The 16,971-nt window shown below is 39.1% G+C and overlaps 1 protein-coding gene across 1 annotated transcript; it reads right to left on the bottom strand.

The window, feature by feature from the left end:
- Nucleotides 1-236: 236 nt before the first annotated feature.
- rab39bb (RAB39B, member RAS oncogene family b) lies at nt 237-16,473 on the bottom strand. The gene is made up of 3 exons (XM_051698097.1): nt 15,822-16,473; nt 11,447-11,673; nt 237-4,339 (listed from the first exon to the last, which is right to left on the bottom strand). The coding sequence occupies exons 2-3, from the start codon at nt 11,659-11,661 to the stop codon at nt 3,913-3,915; spliced, it is 642 nt and encodes a 213-aa protein (XP_051554057.1). The 5' UTR covers nt 11,662-11,673; nt 15,822-16,473; the 3' UTR covers nt 237-3,912.
- Between the last annotated feature and the right edge of the window lie 498 nt (nt 16,474-16,971).

Raw genomic sequence — 16,971 nt, 5'->3', positions numbered from 1 at the left:
CCAGTGACTGGAAGACAGGGATGGAATTGCAGTCATACTTGTATTCCAGTCACTGGCAATCATTTAGGCTAGTACTGAAGACTACATAGTGAACTTCCCTTTCCTAAAAAAGGGAAGTTCTTTTTTTTAAACAACAAACTCATAGGACATATCATCAGGGACTCTCTTGTTAATCTTAACATTACCCCAGGTGGATAGTAAATGGTCAGAAATTTGGTTTGGACTACACAACCAGACAGATTTTAACGTTACTTTATTTTTTAGTAGATTTGAGTTCCCTTCATAAAGAGGTACAGGGTGTTTCAAATTCACTGAAACAGAGTCAGTAGCGTTTGTACAACTCGATTCCAGTCCTAGAAAGTCCAAATCACACCAGCATCAAAAAGCATACGGAGAGACATCAAGTGGTAAACCCAATACAAAATTCTCTGGCCCTTCCCTAACATATCATCCAGCTATGTGACATTAACTGCTCAGTCCATTGTTTAACATGGTGAACAGTATCAACAAATCCTGTCCCATGTGTAAAGAAAGTAGCTGTCGGCTCAAAAGTGAAGGTGAAGAGCAAGTAATGTCAGAAAGTAAAGTTGTTTTTAAAATACATGGAAATGCAAGCTCTCAGGAAACATGTTTTGTGTAGATATGCTTACAAGGTATGGACCCTCACTGGGCAGTTAAAAAACCTACAGGAGGAGCAAGCTGTAACATAAGAAACACTCTTTGGGATAAATGGTGTAAAGAATGCACCAAAGTACAACAGATTAAGGTTTTCTTTATAATTCTGGTGACAACCAGAGGCCTCCAGTGGTAATGTGTGATAAGAGATGTTCTTAGTTAATCAATGCACCCAAATTTTAATATTCCATCTGTGGCTCGCACTTACAGACTTTCACTAATCCCTTTGGAACAGTAATAAGGGGACATATATTTGTTCTAGATCTTAAAATGAGGTGATATGATTTACAGTCATACTATGTGAGTGACAGTCATTTCGAACCACTTTGATAACATTTGAAAATCAAGTTTGCTTTGAAATCGGTATAATTCTGCAACATTACAAGTCAGGTGTTTGCCCAGTTCTAGTTCTTCATGTTGTATCGCAGTATATCCTCTCTTCCTTTTGTCCCTGGAGATAAAAGTCAATATTCAGTTGCACCCCCAGCCATCACATTGTTCAAATCTGAGTTCTTCAAGTCAACAGAAATAGGTATCCCAGCATTCATTAGTGCAGTCAGCAAGTAAAACTAGTGTTATTCAGTTATTTCTCCGTTATACAACCTAAAAAATACACCTGGAACAGTTTCAGTCCCAGATGCAGGAAAAAGCAAAAAGTCTGAAGCAAACTTCTTAATTCTTCATTTGGGAAGTTTAACTTTAGTGGCTCGATAGAATGATGGACAGATGTGCACATACAATTAAAGTGCAGATATACACCCCGATTCCGAAAAAGTTGGGACAGTATGGAAAATGCTAATAAAAACAAAAATGAGTGATTTGTCAATTATATTCACCCTTTGCTATATTGAAAGCACTACAACTACACATTATATGCTTTGCCCTGTGAATTTAATTTTTGTTTTTAAATGTATAGTAATTTCAAATCAGATGATTGCAACATGCTCCAAAAAAGTTGGGACAGTCGAGTGTTTACCACTGTGAAACATCACCATTTCTTCTAATAACACTTATTAAGCATTTGGCACTGAAGACACAAGTTTGTTAAGTTTAGAAAGTGGAGTTTTCCCCCATTTATTCATTTTGTAGGTCTGCGTATTTGTACAGGGTCTTCATTTCCTGCTGGAAAATGCAGGGATGTCCCTGGAAAAGACGGTGCTGGATGGCAGTATATGTTGCTCCAAAATTTTTACATAAATGTCTCCATTCATAGTGTTCTCACAGATGTGCAAGTTACCCATGCCATGGGCTCTGACACACTTCTGGCTCATACAGACACTGGATTTCGGACCTGACGCTGATAACAGCTTGAACTGCCCATTTCCTCTTTGGCCCGGATAACACGACGGCTTTGTTTTTCAAAACCTTTTTGAAATGTGGACTCTTCAGACCAAAAAACACAGTTCCACTGTTCTACTTTCCATCTAAGTTGAGACCAAGCCAGAGAAGTCGGCAGCGCTTCTGGACAGTGTTGATGTAGGGCTTCTGCTTTGCATAGTAAAGTTTTAACTTGCATCTGTGAATGCAGTGGCGAGTGATGTTGACTACCAAAGGTTTACTAAAGTTATCCCAAGCCCATGTTCATGATATCCATTACAGATGTGTGCCGTTTTTTAAGACAATGATGTCATAGGGATCAGAGATCATGCACATTCAGAAATGGTTTTCGTCTTGGCCTTTACGCACCGAGATTTGACCCTATTCCTTTTAAATATTTTGTGCACTGTAGAGGGTAAAATGCCCAAAATCCTTCCAATTTGTCTTTGGGGAACAGTGTTCTCAAAGTGCTGGATTATTTGCTGAAGCATCTGTTGGCAAATTAACAAGTCTTGAACTATCCTTGGTCTTGAAGGACTAGGCTGTTTTTGGAGGCTCCTTATTCGGACGGAGGAGCCACTGCCGTCCACCAGGAAGCGGAGGAGCCGTTGCCATCCGCCAGGAGACAGAGTCTCTGCTGCCATCTGCTGGGAGGTGAAGGAACCGCTGCCGTCCACCAGGAAGCGGAGGCGCTGTTGCCGTCCACCAGGGGACGAAGGACCCGCTGCCGTCCTCCGGGAGGTGGAGGAACCGCTGCTGGCCACCAGGAGGCAGAATCCAGTGCCATTGCCCGGTGTCGCGGAGGATCACTGTACAGCTGGCTGAGGACTGAATGGTTGGGAACCAGAGGTTTTATCTTTTAATTTCTCTCTCTCTCTCCCTCTCTCTCTCTTTCTCTCCCGCTGTCTTTCTCCCCTCCCCTTGTTCTACCCAGGTACCCAGGATGTGGGGAAGACCAGCTGGTGACGGAATGGCAGAAAGGGCAACTCCTCCCCTCCAGGAAAGGGGGGGGGGAGTAAGCCAGACCGGAGGTTCCCCGGCCTGAATCGGGAGGTGGGAGTATGTGACGAGGAGGAGGCCGTAGAGGCCGAGAGGAGTCATGCCCGGCACTGAGATGCCCAATCAGCGGGAGAGAGACAAAAGGAGGAGCCGGGGACGCCAGAGAGAGAGAGAGAGACGCCGCAGCAGTGTTTTGTGTGTGCGCTTTTGTTATGTTTCAGTTCAGTGTTTTATGTTGAATTAAAGTCTTTTTGATTGTTAATCCGGTTCCTTCTTCCTTCTTTCCCGATGAACGAGAGGCTTGTCTGCCACAACAGTATACAGTATTATGAAACAACTGCCTCACCTGTTTAACATCTCCTGTTTCACATCGCCTTATTTCAACTCGTCAAATTGTTATTGCCCGTCTCAACTTTTTTGGAGCCTGTTGCAATCATCTGATTTGAAATTACTGTACATTTTCAAAATAAAAAAAATTAAAAAAACTATGAAATTTACAGGGTAAAACATCATATAATGTGTAGTTGTGGTGCTTTCAATATAGCAAAGGGTGAATATAATTTATAAATCACTACTTTTTGTTTTTATTAGCATTTTTCATACTGTCCCAAATTTTTTTAATTGGGGTTGTAGTTCTGATAGGCCATTCAGTGAGGATTCTGAACATATACAAACCTTTCATTACCAAGAGTCTGAGACTAGTTTTGTTCAGCCATATACAAGGTTGTGTGATTCAGGAAATAAGAAAAGTAGTATGGAAAAGTGAAGGATGTGTTGGGACTTTAGGAATCCAGCAGGCAGGAAGGGGGTGAGGATGTAATTAATCAGGGAGTTGAAGACTGACCCTGTGATTGGAGGGAGCGTTCCTATTGACCACCAGGGCCCAAACGTTTAATAGATACCAGGGTGGTGATTGGTGACTCAACAGAAACACCGACGGTCACCCTTTGTCACTTCTTCTGAGGAATGCACCACATTTGGTACGAAGCCGCTCTTCACTCCCTCCCAGCCTTCCTGGATGGTAATCTCCCCGTTCTTCACCAACTCAAATATATCCCGCGTTAGCTCTGTGAATGCCCTCTCCACATTGATGGCGTCACGTGCTGAAGTCTCCACGTAGCGCATGCCATACGCAGCAGCTAGTTTTTCGGCCTCTTGTCGGCTCACCTGACGCTGTGGTTCCAGATCACATTTGTGACCCACCAGCAGGAAGACAATGCTGTGGGGCTGTACATGGCTGCGTGCCTCCTCTAGCCACTCGTGGACATTCTGGAAGGAACGGCGATTTGTTATGTCGAAGAGCAGCAGACCTCCTACAGAGTTACGGTAGTAAGCTCTGGTAATAGACCTGAAGGATGAGAATATGCATGAAAGAAAAAAAGGACAAATTTGTAGGGTTAGGTAAAGGGCTTAAAGACAGACTAGAGATTAAAAAAACTAAAGTATACAGATTATGTATTTATGAGAAATGGAGAATTTGAGAATGTGTAACTAAACCTGTACATGCATCTTGATAATGAATCTGAGAAAGCAGGGCTCAACATTAACGCCTGTCCGCTTGTCCAGGACAAGTGGATTTTTGAAAGGGCAAGTGAAAGATAATTTTTATTTCATTTTATTTGTGATAGCCTAGGCCTGTCACTTATTAGAAAGTTCATATTCTTATTCTGCTGTTGAAAGTTATCCAGAGCACGTAATTTTATAATTAACTAGCGATCTAGTAACAGCTGCGTCCTGTTTGATTGACAGGCGGCGTATGTGCCTGTGCTGAAAATGCCCACGCTAATGCGTGCTGGAACTGTCAAATACATTTCAAAAGTCTTGGTGAGGTATTCATGTAAACACAGAGAGTGATGTCTAAAGTGAACGTGAACAGCAGAGAAAAAAGCAAATAAATGTAAGCTAATAGACCTGCTACCGTCTAGTGTGACATTATAATAATCAAACAACCATAACAAGAAAACGAGAAAACACTCACTGCTCTTGACTGAGTAACTTTAAAAAGTATTATAATCATACAGTGAAGACCAGTAGTTTTATGTTGCATTTCATTCTGAATGTTTTCTTGAATACTTTATACTGCTGTTAAAAACTTTTAAAGCTGTTAAAAAAGCACTGATTTTTTATTGTTATTTTATCGCTGACTGTTTACTAGTCTTGAATAATTACCTAAGAACTTGAAACCATTCTTCCATAATTAACAAATTAGTTAGTGTTATTATTTGTTGTAGTTCTGAAGCTGGTATTGAGAATCAAATTTCACTACTGACTACTGACATTTTGGTATTGTGATAATGTACAGACTATATTGTACATGGTAGATCTTGCTGCAATAACATGATGAAAAAGCAGATCTCGTTCCATAGGAGAGTGAGAACCCCTGTTGATAATGGTGGTGATGGAGGCTTTCCTTTATTTGACTACCATACATAACATAAAATAATTATCATATGACAATAGTCACCTCCCCTACCCGGTGCAGTTTACATCTCTGTCACAGAGAATTGAGTTGATTGCATAGGTACACTATTAGGTTGGGCATCTTAAACTTTGACATTACTTGAGCATGTAACTTAAATGTCCTTTTTTCTCTCCGGACAAGTAACTTATTTACTTGGACAAGTGAATGACCAATTTACTTGTCTGGAGGACAAGCACATGACAGTGCTTAATGTCAAGCCCTGGAGAAAGGGTTTGCGTGTATGACAGGCAAGGAGATGACAGAAACAGTAGAGTTTTACATTAGAGTATTAGTAGAGTTTTGCAACAGAATGCCAAGACAAAAACAAGGTAGAATAAAAAACTCTTTTAAATAGCATCAGAGTGAGTGTGTGTAGGGTACCACTGGGAACATAGTGAGCTGTGAAGGATGCTGTGAGGCCTCAATAAACAAGATGACACATTCATATGATTGTGAGTGTGTACTGACATCACTTAAAGTCAGAAATTTGTCACATTGTTGAAGGCAATGATTCACCAAATATTTATATTCCCTGCAGGAGTTTTTAATATATATATATATATATATATATATATATATATATATATATATATCTTCTGAGTCGCATTCATCAATATAAAAAATATATCTACAGTGCATCCGGAAAGTATTCACAGCGCTTCACTTTTTCCACATTTTGTTATGTTACAGCCTTATTCCAAAATGGATTAAATTCATTATTTTCCTCAAAATTCTACAAACGATACCCCATAATGACAACGTGAAAGAAGTTTGTTTGAAATCTTTGCAAAATAAAAAATAAATAAAAAAATCACATGTACATAAGTATTCACAGCCTTTGCTCAAAACTTTGTTGAAGCACCTCTGGCACCAATTACAGCCTCAAGTCTTTTTGAGTATGATGCTACAAGCTTGGCACACCTTTTTTGGGCAGTTTCTCCCATTCTTCTTTGCAGGACCTCTCAAGCTCCATCAGGTTGAAAGTGGCACAGCCATTTTCAGATCTCTCCAGAGATGTTCAATCGGGTTCAAGTCTGGGCTCTGGCTGGGCCACTCAAGGATATTCACAGAGTTGTCCCCGAGCCACTCCTTTGTTATCTTGGCTGTGTGCTTAGGGTCGTTGTCCTGTTGGAAGATGAACCTTCATCCCAGTCTGAGGTCCAGAGCGCTCTGGAGCAGGTTTTCATCAAGGATGTCTCTGTACATTGCTGCATTCATCTTTCCCTCGATCCTGACTAGTCTCCCAGTTCCTGCCGCTGAAAAACATCCCCACAGCATGATGCTGCCACCACCATGCTTCACTGTAGGGATGGTATTGGCCAGGTGATGAGCGGTGCCTGGTTTCCTCCAGACATGACGCTTGCCATTCAGGCCAAAGAGTTCAATCTTTGTTTCTCATGGTCTGAGAGTCCTTCAGGTGCCTTTTGGCAAACTCCAGGCGGGCTGTCATGTGCCTTTTACTGAGGAGTGGCTTCCGTCTGGCCACTCTACCATACAGGCCTGATTGGTGGAGTGCTGCAGAGATGGTTGTTCTTCTGGAAGGTTCTCCTCTCTCCACAGAGAAATGCTGGAGCTCTGTCAGAGTGACAATCGGGTTCTTGGTCACCTCCCTGACTAAGGCCCTTCTCCCCCGATCGCTCAGTTTGGCCAGGCGGCCAGCTCTAGGAAGAGTCCTGGTGGTTCCAAACTTCTTCCATTTATGGATGATGGAGGTCACTGTGCTCATTGGGACCTTCAATGCTGCAGAAATTTTTCTGTACCCTTCCCCAGATCTGTGCCTCGATACAACCCTGTCTCGGAGGTCTACAGACAATTCCTTGGACTTCATGGCTTGGTTTGTGCTCTGACATGCACTGTTAACTGTGGGACTGTATATAGACAGATGTGTGCCTTTCCAAATCATGTCCAATCAACTGAATTTACCACAGGTGGACTCCAATCAAGTTGTAGAAACATCTCAAGGATGATCAGTGGAAACAGGATGCACCTGAGCTCAATTTTGAGTGTCATGGCAAAGGCTGTGAATATTTATGTACATGTGATTTTTTTTTTCGTTTTTTATTTTTAATAAATTTGCAAAGATTTCAAACAAACTTCTTTCACGTTGTCATTATGGCATATTGTTTGTAGAATTTTGAGGGAAATAATTAATTTAATCCATTTTGGAATAAGGCTGTAACATAAAATGTGGAAAAAGTGAAGTGCTGTGAATACTTTCCGGATGCACTGTATATTATAGGCTGTCTCCATGAATCACCTGAGGTAAAATATATATATATATATATATATATATATATATATATATATATATATATATATATATATATAAATTGATGTGTGAATCAGTCTGTCATCAAAAATAAGATCTAAATCTGGGCAAGATGCATCAACATGGTTACCATGGGAACACCAGTCCTGTGGATGGATAAGCAGTTTAACCCCTGGTATGGCTGGTGATATGAAACTTAATAGGTTGGAATTTTTCTTGATGTGTAAGAAACTATTTGATACTGTAAATGAAAAATAATTATCCCATCAGCATAAATACAGTTGAAGTCAGAAGTTTACATACACCTTAGCCAAATACATTTAAACTCAGTTTTTCACAATTCCTGACATTTAATCGTAGAAAACATTCCCTGTCTTAGGTCAGTTAGGATCACTACTTTATTTTAAGAATGTAAAATGTCAGAATAATAGTAGAGAGAATGATTTATTTCAGCTTTTATTTCTTTCATCACATTCCCAGTGAGTCAGAAGTTTACATACACTTTGTTAGTATTTGGTAGCATTGCCTTTAAATTGTTTAATTTGGGTCAAACGTTTTGGGTAGCCTTCCACATGCTTCTCACAGTAAGTTGCTGGAATTTTGGCCCATTCCTCCAGTCAGAACTGGTGTAACTGAGTCAGGTTTGTAGGCCTCCTTGCTCACACACACTTTTTCAGTTCTGCCCACAAATTTTCTATCGGATTGAGGTCAGGGCTTTGTGATGACCACTCCAATACCTTGACTTTGTTGTCTTTCAGCCATTTTGCCACATCTTTGGAGGCATTCTTGGGGTCATTGTCCATTTGGAAGACCCATTTGCGACCGAGCTTTAACTTCCTGGGTGATGTCTTGAGATGTTGCTTCAATATATCCACAGAATTTTCTTTCCTCATGATGCCATCTATTTTGTGATGTGCACCAGTCCCTCCTTTACCAAAGCACCCCTACAACATGATGCTGTCACCCCCATGTTTCATGGTTGGGATGGTGTTCTTCGGCTTGCAAGCCTCACCCTTTTTCCTCCAAATAAATGATGGTCATTATGGCCAAATAGTTAAATTTTTGTAGTCTGGCTTTTTTATGGATGTTTTGGAGCAGTGGCTTCTTCCTTGCTGAGCTTTTAGGTTATGTCGATATTGGACTCGTTTTACTGTGGATATAGATACAGTGGTGTGAAAAAGTGTTTGCCCCCTTCCTGATTTCTTATTTTTTTGCATGGTTGTCACACTTAAATGTTTCAGATCATCAAACAAGTTTAAATATTAGTCAAAGATAACACAAGTAAACACAAAATGCAGTTTTTAAATGAAGGTTGTTATTATTAAGGGAAAACAAAATCCAAACCTACATGGCCCTGTGTGAAAAAGTGATTGCCCCCTAAACCTAATAACTGGTTGGGCCACCCTAAGCAGCAACAACTGCAACCAAGCGTTTGCGATAACTTGTAATGAGTCTTTACAGCGCTGTGGAGGAATTTTGGCCCACTCATCTTTGCAGAATTGTTGTAATTCAGCCACATTGGAGGGTTTTCGAGCATGAACTGCCTTTTTAAGGTCATGTCACAGCATCTCAATAGGATTCAGGTCAGGACTTTGACTAGGCCACTCCAAAGTCTTCATTTTGTTTTTCTTCAGCCATTCAGAGGTGGACTTGCTGGTGTGTTTTGGATCATTGTCCTGCTGCAGTACCCAAGTTCGCTTCAGCTTGAGGTCACGAACAGATGGCCAGACATTCTCCTTCAGGATTTTTTGGTAGACAGCAGAATTCATGGTTCCATTTATCACAGCAAGTCTTCCAGGTCCTGAAGCAGCAAAACAGCCCCAGACCATCACACTACCACCACCATATTTTACTGTTGGTATGATGTTCTTTTTCTGAAATGCGGTGTTACTTTTACGCCAGATGTAATGGGACACACGCCTTCCAAAAAGTTCAACTTTTGTCTCGTCAGTCCACAGAGTATTTTCCCAAAAGTCTTGGGGATCATCAAGATGTTTTCTGGCAAAAATGAGACAAGCCTTAATGTTCTTTTTGCTCAGCAGTGGTTTTCGTCTTGGAACTCTGCCATGCAGGCCATTTTTGCCCAGTCTCTTTCTTATGGTGGAGTCATGAACACTGACCTTAACTGAGGCAAGTGAGGCCTGCAGTTCTTTGGATGTTGTTGTGGGATCTTTTGTGACCTCTTGGATGAGTCGTCGCTGCGCTCTTGGGGTAATTTTGGTCGGCCGGCCACTCCTGGGAAGGTTCACCACTGTTCCATGTTTTCGCCATTTGTGGATAATGGCTCTCACTGTGGTTCTCTGGAGTCCCAAAGCTTTAGAAATGGCTTTATAACCTTTTCCAGACTGATAGATCTCAATTACTTTGTTTTACATTTGTTCCTGAATTTCTTTGGATCTCGGCATGATGTCTAGCTTTTGAAGATCTTTTGGTCTACTTCACTTTGTCAGGCAGGTCCTATTTAAGTGATTTCTTGATTGAGAACAGGTGTGGCAGTAATCAGGCCTGGGTGTGGCTAGAGAAATTGAACTCAGGTGTGATAAACCACAGTTATGTTTTAACAGGTGGGGCAAACACTTTTTCACACAGGGTCATGTAGGTTTGGATTTTGTTTTCCCTTAATAATAACAACCTTCATTTAAAAACTGCATTTTGTGTTTACTTGTGTTATCTTTGACTAATATTTAAACTTGTTTGATGATCTGAAACATTTAAGTGTGACAAACATGCAAAAAAAATAAGAAATCAGGAAGGGGGCAAGCACTTTTTCACACCACTGTACTTGTCTACTTGTTTCCTCCAGCATCTTCACAAGGTCCTTTGCTGTTGTTCTGGGATTGATTTGCACTCTTCGCACCAAACTACGTTCTTCTCTAGGAGACAGAATGCATCTCCTTCCTGAGCTGTATGATGGCTGCGTGGTCCCATGGTGTTTATACTTGTGTACTATTGTTTGTACAGATGAATGTGGTACCTTCATGTGTTTGGAAATTACTCCCAAGGATGAACCAGACTTGTGGAGGTCCACAATTTTTTTTTTTTTGAGGTCTTGGTTGATTTCTTTTGATTTTCCCATGATGTCAAGCAAAGAGGCACTGAGTTTGAAGGTGGGCCTTAGAATAAATCCACAGCTACACCTCGAATTCAGCACACCCCCTATCAGAAGCTAATTGGCTAATTGTCTGAAGGCTTGACATCATTTTATGGAATTTTCCAAGTTGCTTAAAGACACAGTTAACTTAGTGTATGTAAACTTCTGACCCACTGGAATTGTGATATAGTCAGTTTAAAGTGAAACAATCTGTCTGTAAATGATTGTTGGAACAATTACTCATGCCATACACAAGTAGATGTCCTAAACAACTTGCCAAAACTATAGATTGGTAATATAAAATCTGTGGAGTGGTTAAAAAATGAGTTTTAATGACTTCAGCCTAAGTGTATGTACACTTCTGACTTCAACTGTATGTCGCTGAACTAAAACAGGCATTATTTACATGGTGTTCAAAAAAGAAATATGTGGGGGGAAAAGAGACCAAATTATGCAATCAGTTTATCCTTGACTAGCAATTTAGGATTTTAGTTTTGTGAGGTAAATCACTAAAACCTCTCTTTGTGAAAAATCTGTCATCTACTCCAATGAACCCTGAACAGAATCATACTTTCCTCCATGTAAGGTCTCATAAAACATAATCCAAGTCAGTAATCGCTAGCCTTTACAGTACCTGAAGCGCTCCTGGCCCGCAGTATCCCAAATCTGTAGTTTAATGCGTTTCCCAGGTTCGATCTCTACCAGGCGAGAGAAAAAATCCACTCCGACTGTCGGGTCAGAGACCTGCGCAAAGCGGCCCTCTGTGAATCGCCTAATTAAACATGATTTTCCAACAGTGGAGTCCCCGATGACAATCAGTCGAAATTGGTAAAGCCAAATTGCTTCCATGTCTATTCAGGTCTGTCAAATAAATAAACAGAAATTAAGCCTAATGTACTGTAAATTGCATGCTGCTGAAAAGAATGCAAATCTTTGTAAACCTGCATAACTAGTTTACCACATTCAGAATTGAAATGAGGTTCACTTTTATCTTTTCTGTGACCTTCTGGTAATGTATTGTTTTATAAATACTACATATTCATTTCTATAGGTTATATACTATATGAATACTACATTTTACTTACATGGGTAGGCCTAAAACTTTACAATGAGCTTCTCTTTGTCAATGCATTTGGTATCAATGAACAATGATGTTTTACAGCATTCATTCATTTTTATTAATTATTTTATTTAATGAATTAATTAATTTTGGTTCATGTTAATTTATCAAAACAAAAATACTTTTGTTCATTTTTGATCATGTTAGTTCATAAATGATTAACTAATGTTGTTAACATACTTTTTAAAGGGGTCATGTCATGAGGAATCAAATGTTATTTATATTTGGACATAGAGGTATTTTTACTATTAAAAACATACTGTAAATTTCACAACTCAAAACTTAATCCCCATTGCAGTAAAAGCATTTATTGAAACCAAGCTGCCAAAATGCCTCCTTCTCTACATCCTTATATTAGTGATGTCACAAAGAGTACTCATTAATTCATGACTGCCTCTACGGCAAAAACATCAACACCTACTTTACATCATCGCACCCTTGGCCCCGCCCACTGGGGGGTCATTTCGTAAAGAGAGAGTGAGAGACCAGGATATTGGCCTACTGCTCTGCCTCTTGTTGTTTTGTGCATAAACTGCTTAACAAACTGTTATTTCGCCCCCTGTGCTATTTTTAATTGTTGGTGTATGTAAACACGCACTAGATGGACGTCTTTGACCGTTTTGATGCATTTCTGATGATGTGCACCTCAGTGCAGGATGATACTGGAAACTGGATGTGTGCGTCTTCGGAGTGCTTTGGACTATGTATGTGTGTAATGTGGATGTGTCATCGGCATATTTCAGCGTGGATTGCATGTTTTGTCTACTGATATCAGCGTGGACTGCTGGTGAACCAGTAATAAAATGATTCAAGCTTGCCAAGGAATTGTCATTGAAGGATGGGGCTGTTAAAAATGCTACTGGACCCGATCAAAAACATACGTAAACAGTTCCATTCATGAATATTTCAAATGTCATGACTGTTTGATAGTTTATGGTGCTGACACATTGTCAACACTGGGCGTGTCCGTTGACGCAACGCGACACAACAGCTTGAGGTTGTTTACACCGGGCGAGTTGACACAAACTTTCTAAACCATTTATTTGAGTTGTTGGCAGTAGTAGCAGCAGTGCAAAATGGAATGGGACACCTGTTTACTGTTGCAGTGACACGCTTCATCTGACACTTCCATGGTAGACAGCATCATTAATTATAAGAGTTCTATGGCTTTTGACGTGACGCACCCCTCGCGTCCGGTGTAGACAGGGTGTGAGTGTTAACAGTTGTGCTTGAGATGAACAGTTTAATATATTCAGATGCAATGTAGTTTTATAATATTGTGGGGTTGTTCATTCTCTGTCAATTGAAATTCAAATATGGCTGTATTTGAGGGGCTGCACGATGTTAGCCAATCAGAACAGTGGGTGTTTACGTTGACGTTTAAAGGAGGAGCTGAGGCCAAAACCGAGTGTTTAGACAGAGGGCCAGAAAGAGGGTGGATATTTATGATATATTACAAAATTATGACTGTTTTGGTAAAAAAAAAAAAAAAACTTCACTCACATTATCAGTGGACCTCTGGGAAGATAATAAAACTATAAAAAAGAGCATTTCATGACCCCTTTAATGTAATGTAAAATTTACTTTTAATCTAATAAATTATGTAAAAGTGTTGTTCACTGTTAGTTCGTGTTAACTATAGGGTACAACAGGCCTAAAGGAAACCTTAAGCAAAATGTACTTTTTTTCTGGTCACAAACAAGATTGAAAGTATACATTTCTTTTTATTGAATATTGAGGGAGCTACAACATTTGTGTGAGAAGAAATTATAAGGGAAGTTTGTTCTGATTAAATTAGTTTTTAAATTTAGTTTAAATTAGTGGCGAAGGAGTGTGGGGTAAAAGGCCCCCAGGGGGCTGACAATGATATCGTGTAAATAAAGGGACAATAGTTAAAGTGCAAAATTTGTCAACTGTGGCAAATACTTTTAAGACAGCAAGACGTTTTTTTGAGCAACACATTAAAATAATGCTCATTGAAAATAACCACTTCATAAAAGGGTTAACCATTTTCTGTTGATTTCAAACACATTTGGCATTTCACAATATCTCAAGTATTCTATAAACTAATATATCTCACTTGTGATTATGTGAGCCCACTTTGAACTTGAACTAAGAAAAACAATGTGTTTTATAGGGCCTTCAGCCCCTGCAACAGGGGAACCTTTTACCCCAATTTTTATCCTTTCTCTTATTGGACAGTTAATAAAAACATGTGATTTAATCACCTTGAACAAAACTGAAAATGACAAATAAATATTTTGTCTCAAAATAAATTTGATAATTTTAGAGATTCTCATTAGCTACATAAATGTGCAACCTTTTTTAAAACATATAAAATTAAATCAAATGACCTTAAAATCAAACTTTAGACAATGATCTCATGGATCAGTAAGTATATGTGCATAGTCAGTGACAAACAGGTGTTAAGGAAAGTGCTGTGGTTGTTTTTGTTGCTGTTTATTGTTTTGGGAGAAAAAAAAAAAAAGCTCTACCCCAGGGGCCTTTAACCCCATTGTACACCTTCCACTCAAGAAAATATTTTAGCCTATTTGAGCTATATTTAAGATTAAAACATTTCAATTTCATAACAAAATTTCATCAAGCTGAATTGTGTAATTTTTAACTAAATTAAAGGGATAGTTCACCCAAACAAATGACAGTTATCTCATCATTTATTAACCCTGATGCCATCCCAGATGTATGTGGCTTGCTTTCTTCAGCAGAACACAAAGATTTTTAGAAGAATATTTCAGCTTTGTAGGTCCATACAATGCAAGTGAATGGTGACCAGACCATTGTAGTTTCAAAAAATCACATGAAGGAAACATAAAAAATAATACATATGACTCCAGTGTTTAAATCCATATCCTCAGAAGTGATATAATAGGTGTGGGTTAACTTAGACTTTCAGATGTAAAAGTGAAAGTGAAAATGGAGATTTAGAGTAAAAAAGGACTTACATTTTGAACTGTTTCTCACCCACACTATTATATCACTTCTGAAGATATGGATTTAACCACTGGAGTCGAATGGATTACTTCTATGTTTTCCTTATGTGATTTTTGGAGCCTCAAAGGTCTGATCACCATCCAGTTGCATTGTATGGACCTACAGAGCTGAGATATTTTTCTAAAAATCTTTATTTGTGTTCTGCAGAAGAAAGAAAGTCATACACATCTGGGATGTCATGGGGGTGAGTAAATAATGAGAGACTTTTCATTTTTGGGTGAACTATCCCTTTAAATTAATAAAACATATAATACTTTATTTTATTTTATTAAAGATGAATAATTTTTTATTAAGTTAAAATGCGTAGCCTAAAATTATGTTTTGAGTGTACTGTAAAGTGTTACGAATGAAACATGACAAACCAGTCAGCTTCATCCTTGGCATGGAGCAGGCCTGAGTTCTGACAAGGGTCTGGTGCGGTTAATCTTTATTCATTACAGAACTCAAATGTTTTGCTGCCTTGTTAAATCATAGGCCTACATTTACTGTATAGTTCATATTAGCTACACATCCCTTATTCGCTAAATGTCGTCCCTGACAACAGTAGCATTATATTATTTGTTTCATTCTAAGCCATTTTTGTTTTGCATACATTTGGGGTTTATTCTTATGCAAGTAAGTTTGAATAAAGACCCTCTGACAGTCATCTTGACCCATGGACGATGTGTGATGCCTGTTACATCACCGAGATTGAAACTCGTTTTAGCGGGGCTACAGTAGCTGGCTAACGGTGGCCTTGCCTCTACGATTGTCTCCTGTTCTAAATTTGCCAAAAACTATTTAACACCCGTTGTCTATTCAGCGAAGAGAGGCCGGAACCGCAACAAACAAGTAGCCTATTTATGCAGAAGATTTCTATTCGGTGCTTTTTACTTACGTTGTTTTTTGTTCGGTCGCCTCAGAGCTGGCAAACAGCAGAGTCCATAGTCTCAAAAGGGTTGAAGCCTCTTTAGAAATCGCTGGGCGTAATGACAGACAAATAAAATAAATATAATAATCCAAATTATAACCAGTTCATTTGTCGCTACAGAAAAACAAACTGCGCCGCGTAGGCGATTTCTTTTGCTTGAATGTTGCGAAAGATGAATCGGCGCTTTGTTAAAATTGTCACGGACAGGATCAAAGTCGCTTAAAAGTCAAAGATGCTTTACGCCTGTCATGTTTAGATCCACGTTTGGAAGATGGAGAAATGTGCTGATGAAATGGAAGCGAGTCAAACAGCATCATATAGCCTGACTCATCCCGCATCAGCACCATTACTACAATCCTTCTGAAAGCAGCGACAGACAAACGCGGGTTTCACCTCACCTCGAGGTTTCAGGAATGTTTACTCCCTTGACGTATATGGTTTATGATCACCCAAAGTGGCAATATTAGCCTTTATCGCCATCGTAGAGTAACTTTTATTTTATTTTTAATCTTCATTTATGTTTAGGGCACAATGGGGCTACAGCCCCCCTGGGTAAATATTAAATTTTATTTTCTCCAAAAACACCAAATAGCAACCAAAACTATTACAGCACTTTCCTAAACACCTGTTTGTCACTATACACTGCAAAATTTTCCTGATCCATGAGATAATTAAGTGTAAAGTCTAAAGTTTGACTTTGAGGTAATTTAATATAATATGTAATAATTTTTAAAATGTTGCAAATTTATGTAGACCTAGCTAATGAGAATCTCTGAAATGTTTACATTTATTTTGAGACAAAATACCTATTTATTATTTTCAGTTTTGTTGAAGGTTAGGTTGTTTTTTTTTTAATAACTGTCCAATAAGTGAAAGGATGGTATTTGAGGTTAAAAGCCTCCCTGTTGCAGGGGCTAAAGGCTACCATAAAACACATTGTTTTTCTTAAGTGGGGGGAATTAATTTGTTATCAATTAATCAATCAAGTTAATTTTTTTATAGCACACTTAAAAACAACACATGTTGACCAAAGTGCTTTACACAAGAAAGATAAAAACACACATGCACAATGAAAACATGAATAAAATGTCATTTATACAGTACATTTGGTACGCTC

The sequence above is a fragment of the Myxocyprinus asiaticus genome, chromosome 1 (genome assembly GCF_019703515.2).
Source record: "Myxocyprinus asiaticus isolate MX2 ecotype Aquarium Trade chromosome 1, UBuf_Myxa_2, whole genome shotgun sequence".
NCBI classification, from domain to species: domain Eukaryota; kingdom Metazoa; phylum Chordata; class Actinopteri; order Cypriniformes; family Catostomidae; genus Myxocyprinus; species Myxocyprinus asiaticus.
This window is presented reverse-complemented; position numbering and strand designations above follow the sequence as displayed.